The 12,529-nt window shown below is 34.4% G+C and overlaps 1 protein-coding gene across 2 annotated transcripts in view; it reads left to right on the top strand.

Moving 5' to 3' along the window:
• The window catches only part of BRINP3 (BMP/retinoic acid inducible neural specific 3), a gene marked incomplete at both ends in the record, with an annotated part of 182,516 nt that extends 174,379 nt beyond the window's left edge, over positions 1 to 8,137 (top strand). For both annotated transcript variants that reach the window (XM_079536350.1, XM_079536351.1), the window contains one exon: positions 7,021 to 8,137. In XM_079536350.1, coding sequence (XP_079392476.1) covers positions 7,021 to 8,137 — 1,117 coding nt within the window. The remainder of the gene's footprint in view (positions 1 to 7,020) is intronic.
• Between the last annotated feature and the right edge of the window lie 4,392 nt (positions 8,138 to 12,529).

Consider the following 12,529-nt stretch of genomic DNA (forward strand, 5'->3'; position numbering starts at 1 on the left):
AATGTTCCTGTTATGAACCTCAGCAAAGAAACTCACTACTTTGATTCTTATTTGTCCTTCCTGAGAAGAGATCCCACAAGATCGTGAATAGGACATTTTAAAGAGACTTGTAAGGGCTTTTACTTTTCATGTTCCTGTCTTACAGATTTATACTGGACTCAATCTCCAGAGAAGGGGAAAATAGGTAATGGGTATTTTAATGCCTATACACTTCCTGTTAAATTGTCTTCACTTTTTTTTTACATAGCATCTGCCTCACTGAGTACTCATCATCTGCTACTGAACCATCTGATGTACAACAGATGTTAAGCACTTAGTGAGGCAGAGAGGGAGGTAAAAGTGTCATACCATGATTAAGTACTTGCTATAGCTATTATATAAGATGACCATACTGCTTTGTTCTTATGTTAAATGTTATTTTGTGTTGAATAAGATTTATCATAAGTTTTTTATGTTAACTTCCAATTGCTAATGTTCCAAAAGTCTTTTTTTTTTTTTTTTTGAAAGGTAAAGCTATTGCACAGATAAAAAAAAAAAAAAGAAAATACTTTTTAGACACATTAGAATTAAGAATTAGAGAGTACTTCATAAAGAGGCAATGGAGTGCAATTTCAGATAGAATTCCTTCATGTAGAAAAACAATTAAGATTTCTATTTCTTATCAAATAAGGATTCTCTAATAATCTGATTTAACATCAGTAGAATTATATTATTTTTTACTGTGGTTGTGTAAATGTGAGATTGCACGCCCTGCAAATATTTTAGCTCAGTGTATGGTAGCCAACTCTTTGTTGCATTTTGTGCAACAGAAAGTTTAGCCACAAAAAATCTTGATCATCCAGCAACACCCTGATTTTCTTCTTTAATCAAAAGGGTTAAATTTAAGAAAATGCAATTTACTTCTTCAATTGGCTGTGCCTGTTATTAAATCATAATTAAATAGAAATTCTTTCCCTGCAAATTGTTAAAATTGTGAAAGATTTGTGAAATATTGTCACACAAGATGACATCTTTTTTGTATTGATGGTCAAAATAATTAGACAGATATGTTGGTTTAGGTGATCACAAACTCTTTGTTGCCAGGGATGAAACTGAAACCCTAGAATAATTATAACTAAAAGATTTACAGTTGTTTGTGATTTTTATGGGTTATCTAGCTCAGTGCTGTACTCTGCATAAGCAGAAGGTTGGTGGTCTATTTCCTATTAAGACAGTAATTAAGCTAGGAAGAAATCAGTAACATTTATGTTAAAAATTTCAGCCTCAATTGAACAGCTCTTTTGTGACTTTGCATTGTATTTTGAAAGGTTTATTTCCACAACTCTGTATTAATCAAGAAAAAAAGTTACAGAGAAATTCTAAGAAACTTTGAGGGAGCTCTAATTAATCATAATGATATGCAGTATCCTATACTATGAGTGATTGTTTTCTTTAAATTAAATATTACTTTAATGCAACAGTATTATGATATCAAGTCTACTATTCACTAAAATAGCTTTTGATAATAACTTATCACATAATATTGTATGATCATGAAAGCATGGATATTTTGGGCATCAGATTTTGATTTAAAGCTTATTGAAATAGGAATACTTTTATTGTTTCATTCTGTTTGAAACTGCAAAGTTCAGCAGCTCAGTGTTTGAAAAACAAGCACATCAGGCCAGTAAATTTAATTTCTTAAATCAAATAATATTATTTACTGTCTCACTAAAAGGATAATTGGAGAGCTCTTTCAATCTTCCCCCAGATACTCATTGTATTCATTTATTTATTAGTCTATGTATGCAAGCCACAACTGCTAAGATAAGTAGCTTCTTAGCTTTCTAATTAGTCCTTCATTAGCACACTGAGACTATAACTGATTAAATAGAACAAATTAAAGGTAAAAGGACACCATGACTGTATACAGAATTGGAGTAATGTACTAAGAACTTAATAAACGTGAAGAGAAAAACTAAAAGTACACTAAATTTTGAGCAAAGTCTATTATTGTCATTGATACAGATCTGAGGAGGTTAAAGTCAGAGACTCAGATCCTACCTTATGAAACTGAAGAGGACCTTTTCCTAGTGACTACTGTAGACCATAGATATCAATCCAACTTTCAAAAAATGGAAGAGTGGTAAGGTGCATTGAAGAGTTATGACAGATTCAATTTTCATATTTCTTACTTTCCAGTGACAGACTAAGCAGTGGATTTTGAATATGGCAAAAAATGAAAGACATGAACTAGGAGCAACACATTTGCATAGAGTAGCTAAACAATCAAGCACTAGTTGAGTCATCTAATATAGAAAATTAAAGAATAATTAGACCTGATGTAGTAGAAAAGGGAAGTCTCATGAAATAATGATGTAGAAGATAGTGAGATTTTGTTTGTCTAATGCTAGGTGCACCAAGATTCAAAAACTATTCCCACATGTTATTGTTGTCTGGAGGCCATGGTAAGTTTGAAGAGAAAAAAAACAATAGAATTCCATTAAATTCCAAAAAGACATCTGGTATGTTTTTATATATGTTCTTTGAGTATTTTCTTATTTTAACTATGTGGTGTAGTATAGACATAATTATTGACCTGTAGTCAATTATCTGTTGGAAGTTTTCAGACAAACTTGTGGAGGATATTAAACACCTCAGCATACCTCAAATTCTGGTGTTACCATAGATTGGATTAGAAAAAGTAGCCAGATCTTCTAGTGGGACAGGAAGAGTCAATGGCTTATACATCACTCAGGAAGTTTGTCTTTTTTTTAGGCATTAGAGACTCAATTTGCTTCTATTGGCTATAGGCATTAAGGAAGGGCAGAACTGTAAATCATGAAGCTGTAAAAGGCATGATACTTAAAAGTCATAGAATGATTTAGGTTGTAAATGATTTTTCAACTTCATCTAGTCCAACCACCTACCATGGGCAGAGGCACCTCAGATTGCTCAAAGGCCTTGAATATTTCCAGAGATGGAACATCTACAACTTGTCTGGGCAATGTGTTGCAGTGCCTTGACAACTTTTGACGAGATACTTGCTTCCTTATATCTAATAAAAATCTACCCTCTTTCAGTTCAAAATTGTTTTCTGTTTTCTTCTTAATATTCTTCTAATTAAGGGTGAGTGGCTCACATAAAGTAGGTATTCCTGACATTTTGTTTATTTTCTCTTAATTTTCTTAATTTACTTGAGAAAACGCAATACCTTTAGAAAGAGCAGTAGTATTTCTAAATTACAAATTAAAAACAAAACAATACAAAACAAAAAATGATCAAATAAATTTCAGTTTCAATTTTTTTTTTAAAAAGAACTTTTGCTTGTAAACTGATCAGAGCAAAATGCAACTAGAACTTCTTGAAATTTTGTCTGTTAAAACAAGGTAAACAAAATCAAAATAAAGTAAACGTATTAGAAGGTTGTTGTTTTGAACTTTTGTTAGGAAAAAAAGGTATCTCCCTCTTAAAGTTCTTGTTTCTCTTGAGCAAAGATTTAGTTGTTTTAAAAACTACATTTCAAGTTGTAAATTTGCAGCTAAAGTTTCATTCACCTGTGTAACTTTATGAAGATTTTTAGACTGCTCATTCTATCCCCTAGTAGAAAAAGGAGGATAGGCTCATTAAGTGTTAAAAGAACAACAGTGTTGTTTTTTGTTTTTTGTTTTTTTTTTGTCATAATAACAGAACATTATAATAACAATAATAACATTATAACATTTTGCTGGTCATGATAACAGAAGCAGTAGACTAGATCTTTAATAAGGAAAAAAGTTCTAAAAACTGTGTGCCTAGAGATAGGATTTATTAAAGTCCAATCAACATTTACCTGTACGTTAATTTTGTTGATTTCAAAAAACTTATTCCAGCAACTTAAAATCCTCCTCTTCCTACAATATAATCTTCCTCACTAGGTTTCCCTCCTTCCCTTTCCTCTGTGGACCAAGACAATTTATTTCCTGCTCTCCCAGCTCTTCATCAGTCCCTCTCTTCATCAGTCTGCAATCATTCTGCGAACTCTGTTCTCTTTCTGTCTAGCTCACTCTGTGTGTTCAGGGCACACTTGTCCAATCTATTCGTTCTGAGGCATGTCCACAGAAGGAGTCATCCTCCTTTATGCTGTCCAAAATGGGAGCTTAACAGCCAGGATAAGCTGGATACCTTCTCACACACATATCTTTCCTGACGCAACTTCACTCCTTCTCTCCCAACTTATCTACTTCCTCCTGCCCCAGGCAGTACAGAAGGATGGGGAGCAGGTGGCTGCAATCTGTCCTTCCCTCTGTGCCACTCTCCTCACACAGAGCAGCCTCTGATCACCAAAGACCATTATCCACTGCTAGAACCTATCCAATGACAAGTATATACCTCCACAAAGTACTACCCACAAATCTATCAGAGAGTATCTAAAATCAGACTCCAAAAATCATAGCTACTGTGTAGGTGAAAAATATCTCTGCCTGGGCTCCAAGCCAGCAGGAATGCAGAAATTTCTTGTCCATACTAACACAATGCAAAATCCGAGTTTCTCTGCTGAGAAACTGATTCAATTGCATGACTTTGTTCAGCTTTGCATCTCAGGCACAGTGAGCATTTATCTGACTAGAATGCAAATGTAATGCAGAATGCGGGAGTATCCTTAGGTTCTACAAACTACATAGCATGGCTGATGTTTTTTTGTGAGTGATACAAGCAGATTTAGTCTCTTTGGTCAGTGCTTTGTCAAAAACAAAAAATCTTTAGATTGTCTTCTCATGTTTATCCTCTACTGGTCTGAATTCAAATTTATAACTGCACACTCAGAGCTGGTCTTTGTTAAGTATTTTTAAAATATATTTCTGGAAATGTACTACTGATATATAACAACTTTTCAAAGACATAGCACTTCTGCTTTCAAGAGAAGTGGGAGAGGATGCTCAAATTCACTCTTACAAATCTGAGCAACATGAGCTGTTAGACGTATGAGCATACTGCCTTGATACAGTAGTCATGTGGTATGAACTAGTCTTAAACCATGAACAATGTTAACATCCAGTTAGCAAGCTGAAAACCTGGAGATGAAAGAGACACATCCTTTAAATCCGTCCAGTTATCTGTCCAAGATAACAAATAAAAATAAGGTAAGATCTTAAAGAAGTGTACTCTGAAGTAAATGGCATAACACAAAGATCTAAAGGAAAGGTTTTATTTTTTTGGCTTTTTGTTTTCTTCAAAAAAGCATTTTTCTATATTCATCTAACGTCTTTTGGAATCTGAGTAAGTATCAGTTATTACATAGGTACTTGAACCTATAAGGTGTTGAGTGTCCATATTTGAGCAGGAGTGTTTGATCAGATGTCCTCCAGAGTTCCCTTCTAACCTCTGTCATTCTGTGATTCTGAGTTAGGATAAAGCTACAACAGGAAACCTTTGGAAGGATATTTTCACTTTTTCACACAGTAGTCTTCTCTGTTTTGACTGCTGTCATGCACTATAGGCCTAACAATAATATGACAGACCATGGGAGACATAGGCTGGGTGCCATGTTCAACACATAAGAGGAATTGAGGTAATAACATACCCAAAATGCACTTTGAGCTGCCAGAGCAAACTCTGTGGGCATAGATTACTGTCAAAATGAGCCAGACACAGTACCTGGGAACTTTGATTCTACCTTGGAAATCTATTCGTTTTAAATTCTACTTAGTTTTGGAGTAACATTTATGTTGTGACATTGCATTTCTTTGTAGAATGGATGCACTGTTTTTATTCAGGAAAGTAGTAAACTTTCCAAGCATTTTTTCTTCATTTTAACTTTCAACTAAGCACAGAGACTCAATTTATTTAGGCATTTAAGTCATGTATTATTGTATATATATGTCTTATTGTATATACTTCCATAAAAGTATGAATAGACAAAATGTACAAAAGAAAAATGAAAGGGGCTGGGAATAGCATAGAAACAACCAGAAAGAAGAACCCCCAAAGCCCAAAACCAGAAAATAGAGTTCACCAGAGTCTAAAATGATTGCACGGGTTTTTATTTTTACATTTTTTTTTTTTTCACATGGCAACGGTAGAACAGACTGCAGCAGCAAAAACAAGTTCTTTAAGCTCTGCACTGCGAGAATTACTAAAAAGGAATGAAAAGTACAGACAAGAAAAGAGATAACACTTGTCTAAGTCCATGTAACTGTGTTTCTTACAATGCCTTTCTGCTAGCAATTGTACCTCATCAGACTAAATTACTGGTTTCAGTGTGTTCTCACAGTGTCTGTTGTTTCTTGTGAAACTAAAATAAGTTGACAAGAAAAACATTAAAACAATCATTTAATTTCATCTCAGAAGATGAAAAGTAAACACAGCATGGTCACCACCAGCTTCCCATAGGGATATGGGAACCATGCCCATGGCAGTGGTAGGAACTACGTGATCTTCAAGGTTCCTTCTAACCCAAGCCTTTATGTGATTCTATGATTATGTTATTGTATTGGAATTAATTTGAAGAATTAAGACTGAATCTGTTTTAGTGAGGCCCTACTTGCCCTTCCAGGTAAGTATTTTGGTCACTCCATTCCTCACTAGCTGTAAATCAAAGCAGTTACAACTAGAAACAAGAAGGCTTTCAGGCTTACAAAAATCTTCATAACAAAACAGCTTGATGGTACAAAGTCATGCACCTCCCTGCGCAAATAGTAAGAGGAAAAGAAATTTCAACTATATAGCATTTCAAGATGTTAATCTGAAGACAGGTACAGAAGAAATGACTCTGACAGGCTTTCTTGACAGAGATGCAGAGAAAATACATGATCCACATGTTCCTATTGTGCAAGTTTATAAGGAAAGTTCTTTTTTGTGGTTTTGCATCGCTAAAAGGCAATTTATATGTGTATTTACTTGACAGCAGATGCTGTCATTTGACTTCAGTTATGTTCATAGTGCCTTAATCTTTTACTAAAAACACTTTCATCTTTCTCTTTCTGGTAAAAACATTACAAGGTAGTATTTATTGTTTTCAGGTCTCTCTTTGTGCTAAAATACATTATTTTAAAATTGCAGATCCTCCAACTATTGGCTCAACCGCATCCAATCCTTTCTCTACTGCAATGAAAATGGCCTTCTGGGAAGCTTTTCTGAAGAGACCCACACATGCACCTGCCCTAATGACCAGGTTGCCTGCCATGGGTTCCTTCCCTGCACAGTTGGAGATGGCTCTGCTTGTCTGAGCTGCGCTCCTGACAATCGTACCCGCTGTGGAAGCTGTAATGCTGGATACATGCTAAGCCAGGGGATTTGCAAGCCTGAAGTGGCAGAATCAACTGAGCACTACATTGGGTTTGAGACTGACCTTCAGGACCTGGAAATGAAGTATTTACTGCAGAAGACAGATCGGAGAATTGAGGTGCATGCAATTTTCATCAGCAATGACATGCGCCTCAACAACTGGTTTGATCCTTCTTGGCGCAAGCGAATGCTCCTTACTCTTAAGAGTAACAAGTACAAGTCTAGCCTGGTCCATATGATACTAGGCCTCTCTCTTCAAATCTGCCTAACTAAAAACAGCACCTTAGAGCCTGTTCTTGCTGTTTATGTCAACCCTTTTGGGGGCAGCCACTCTGAGAGCTGGTTTATGCCTGTGAATGAAAATAATTTCCCAGACTGGGAGCGGACTAAGTTGGACTTACCCCTTCAGTGTTATAATTGGACTCTGACTCTGGGCAACAAGTGGAAGACATTTTTTGAAACAGTACACATCTATTTGAGGAGTCGAATAAAGTCAAATGGTCCAAATGGCAACGAAAGCATCTACTATGAACCCCTGGAATTTATTGATCCCTCAAGAAATCTGGGCTACATGAAAATCAATAACATCCAAGTGTTTGGCTACAGCATGCACTTTGACCCAGAAGCAATTAGAGACTTGATTTTGCAGCTGGACTACCCCTATACTCAGGGATCACAGGACTCCGCACTTTTGCAGCTGTTAGAGATACGTGATCGTGTAAATAAACTCTCTCCACCTGGTCAACGTCGCCTAGACCTCTTCTCTTGCTTGCTCCGTCATAGACTCAAACTGTCTACCAGTGAAGTGGTGAGAATTCAATCTGCTTTGCAGGCATTTAATGCCAAATTGCCAAACACAGTGGATTATGACACAACCAAATTATGTAGTTAACCATAAATGTGAAGCACAACACAAAACCTTGAAGGAGTTTTTACAGTGCTTTTGTGGAACAGTTTATGTTTGGAAGAGTAAATTTAAATTGTCTTTTCAATATCTGTCTTATATCAGTCAATACTGTTGGATGGCAATTTACACACATGAACTTGCTGACAATGAATATATTATACCTGCAGTTTTGGTTTATGAATGAAATAAATACTGACACCAGTCTAGAAGACATTCTACTTTTTACAATAAATTTCATTTGTAATTTTATATGTTCCGTGGCAATGCTTTTGTGCATTACATCCTCTAGAGGGAACATAGAAGGATACCAATAAAATTTTGTAGCTGAACAGTTATTAAAAAGAAATGCTGTGGGATTCTTTCTTCTTACACAAAAGCAGTATATCTTGATATACTTTTGTGTGTGTTGAACACGCGTTGCAGGTAAATAAAATACAGTGACTCATGGTTTCAACAAAGAACACAGAAAAGTCTAAACTGTGGAATATTTTCTTCTTAGGAATTAGGTCTAAATGTTTATTCTGAGCAGAAGTGACAACAGTAGCAATGCTTCACTTGCTAAACCTCTGAGACTTGAAAAGGCATGCCCTTTTCAAGCTGCTTAACATGTCATACTGACTCCTAGAGTTGCAATATTGAGTGTTTTAGGATGGACAGTGTGAGGTGCACAGTAATGAAAGGTTGCATTCTCTCAACAGCAGACAGGTGAAAAGCTATCTATGCAACTGATCTTATTCACCTTACAAAAGAGAAAACCATCTTCACAAAAGTTTTCAGAAGTTTCCATAATCCTTTACTGTGCCTGAATATTTTGTGTATTTATAGAAAGAATAAATATTAAAGCACATGCATACTATTGTCCAAGGACACACTCTGAAATGTTCACCTTGAAATACCTGTTTTCAACTACTTCCCTAAGCATCATTCATGCTGTCAAGATTCAAATTCAATATAAAACATTCTCTAAAAATAAAACAGTTTAATCTATTAATCTATTAATGAGATGAAATAAATGTGCCTACCTGTTGATCAGAATTAGGTTCTTTGATAGTTTATACGTTCCAGCATGAAACTTATATCTGGGATGGCAGAATGTGGCACTTCCAAGAAAGTTCTGCTACATAATGCCAGAGGAGAATAATGCAAATGTCTTTGCTGTCTGTAGTCTGTTAGTAAGTAGAGAATAAAGTGAGGGAAATTTATACAAATTCTTTTGGTGGCACCATGTTAGTGAAATCTGAATTTGTGCCCATGATGTAAAGGTCAATTTGTTTATTTGTTTTTGTTTTGATTTTGTTTTCAATGGGAAAGAATTTGCATATAAAACTAGTACATTATGTGCAAGCACAGAAAGATTAAAAAAAAAAAAATCACTCAGAACTGAAGGTTTAGAATTTAATTGTAGAATTAAACTTCAATTAATTTCAATTAAAATAAATTTGGTAAACATTGAATTAGTTCCTTCACAATTTAATTCTGAGTCACAGCCCAATCTGAAGTTAGGCTTTGTTTCTATGTAGCCCACAGTAGCGCAAGAAATGCTAAGTTTCATAATTATTAGTGAGCAAAATAAAACAGAAGCTCAGAAACACTTAGAAAATTCTATGGCCAAGAAGGATCCTCTTTTCTTTAGTGACTCCTCTCCTGCCTGATTTCACCATATATTTCTAAGGATTACTCTTTCCCCAACACACATTCAGATAATTTCTCTTACTGTACTAGGAAGCTCAGTGGGACTAAAGTTAGCATATTTTTCCATAAATCAGATTCTAGATGAATTCCTGTTTGGTTTCCAATCACAACTTTCTTTTACTGATAAATAATGTATCTCAGACTAGTTGTCGGTGTCAAAATTCTGGCTTGCTATTGCATGGATATGATGAACTAGGCCAAAAAGTGACATATGACCTTCTTGGTTATGATTCCTACTTCTGTTCTTATCATCAGGTCTCTCCTTTGGTATATAATGAAACATAGAAATAGACAATTGGTTTTACTAATCGTTACATCTTGCAGTCTTTATAAATGATAGAAAGATCATGGTGTAACAAGTTGAATAAAAAGCAAGGAGTCCTATTATGCTCATAGAAAGTAAAAGTTAGAATATAAATATGAGGCAGTGGTAAATAAAGCACTCAGACATATTATTCCTTCACTAAGAAAAAATATTGCTATGATGTATCAAATCACCTGAAATATTTTGCCCCTCTTACTAATTCCTTTCTAAAATACTTAATGACTATTTACTCTTTCTGTTTTTAAATATCTTTCTTGATATGGAAAGTTCTTCTTGAGACCTAAATATGTGTACAGAAAGAAGAATAAGCCAAAGCAGTCTCCAGACAGGCATCATTTAATTACTGTACAATACATCTGGATTATATATATATATATATGTATAATAATCATTTATTACACTAAAATATTAGAAAAAAATAAAATAATTAAGTAATAATCCAGAGGGCATTTACCTGGAGGGAAAAAAAAAAGTACTTATTGTATTTTTTTTGCCAAATTAAAAGTATGAAACAAATTTTTAGCCTACTAGTGATCAACTAGTTGGAACCAGGGGGGTCGGGGAATAATGAAGGCATTCAGTTTACCAAAACTAACCTCCATAAACATTGAAACAAAAACAAAAACAAAACAAAAAAAACAAAGCAAAACAAAACAAAGAAAAAAAAAGAAAACAAGAAAACTGTAAGTGAATAGTGAAAAGAAATGCAGGATTTATCAGATTTTTAAGCTACAAGCGGGTGCCAACAATATTTCCATTTTCATACTTTTCTAATTGAAGTATTTCTGTGTTTCTGAAAATAATTTATTTGTGTGCAAACAGAACAAAAAATTCTGGGCAAAACAGTAAAGAACTTAATCAACAAGAACAATTTTATACTAAGGCATGAAAATATTTGTGGAAAAGGAACACATACATACAGTCATTTCCATCCAGACACTGTGTATGATTATTCCCTGCTTACTATATTCTACAGTTCAGATCCTCACTCTGCTTCTTTGCACTCTGTTTCCCTTTGCATTCACCACTGGTGTTATTGTCTACTGTAATAAACTGAAATAAAGACAGGCAAATTATCGAATATATGCAATGACATATTGGCAGCTTGTAAAAGTACTCAGAAATATCTTCAGTGGCTATAGGTATAATAACCAGATACATATTGATAGAGATTATTAGCTTATATAAAATAAAAAATATTAAAATATATATTTTATTAGATTATATACAATACTAATTATTAGCTTGCTGAGTTTATTATTATTTAAACTGGATTTGATGGGAGAAGGGGATGTACTGCTGAATTATTTCCTTTGCCACAAGACAATTCTATCGTTACAAATATTTGGAGAAAGAGTCTTTATTTCTTAAAGTATTCATTAAATGACTGCATTTATTGTGAAATTGCTTACTCGGCAGATGCTTCATCTGAGAAGAGGCAAAAGCTGCGTTTTTCCCAAGCTGAGTAGGCAGCTTGTGCAGGAGAGAGTACATAGGTATGAAGAAAGGTACTTTGAGCATCAAAAGGTTATTTCCTTGAAAACTCAGTGCACAGTTTAAGTACAAATCAAAAAACAATAGAATACAAAGTAAGGAAAGTGATAAACACCTATCTCACTATACTACAGAGTTACATCTAAACTTTGAGTCCTGCGTCACCATAGAGATATGATAGAAGCAATTAATGTGATATAATAATGGATCCATGTTTTACAATCAACTAGCTATTGTTTCTTTGAAAGATAAATGTCGGAATCTGAAGAACCGTTTGTTTTGGCACAGTCACCTCTATGAATGGGAGATGCTCTAGATGGTGCATCACAGTTATTTTTTTATATTTGAACCTGTAAAGCTAAGAAGTGGATCAAGCTGCTAAGTGCTTTAAAACGCTGAGTTGCCAGCACAAAACAAGAAACGGATATTCTTAGTTAAATGTTTAACTGGACCAGAGATTAGAGACCTCAAAACTCTAGCCAGTCAGACTGTACTCTACTCAATCAGGCTTTAGTTAAAAACTCAGGAAATTATGAAGCGTTTATTTTCATGTTTAATTTTTCAGCTTTTACAGTTTAAGAAGTCAAAATAAACAAAAACTATTAAAGTAGACTGAAAGTACCAGTGCTATTTTGAATAAATCCCTGTGTAAATGGAATCTGTCAATCAAAGATGTTTTTCCTTCATCAGAAAAAGGTAACAGAAATGAAATGTCAAATTCTCTGATTAGCTTGAACTAGAGTGATTCTATCACTTCAGTTTCATCCTATATTTATCTTAAAATTATTATGTGATTACTTATTAAAATAGCTGGATTTTACACAATGTACACATGAGCACACAGATATCCATTGAACTTGCCTAGT

The sequence above is a fragment of the Tetrao urogallus genome (genome assembly GCF_951394365.1).
Source record: "Tetrao urogallus genome assembly, chromosome: 5".
In the NCBI taxonomy this organism is placed as follows: Eukaryota; Metazoa; Chordata; class Aves; order Galliformes; family Phasianidae; genus Tetrao; species Tetrao urogallus.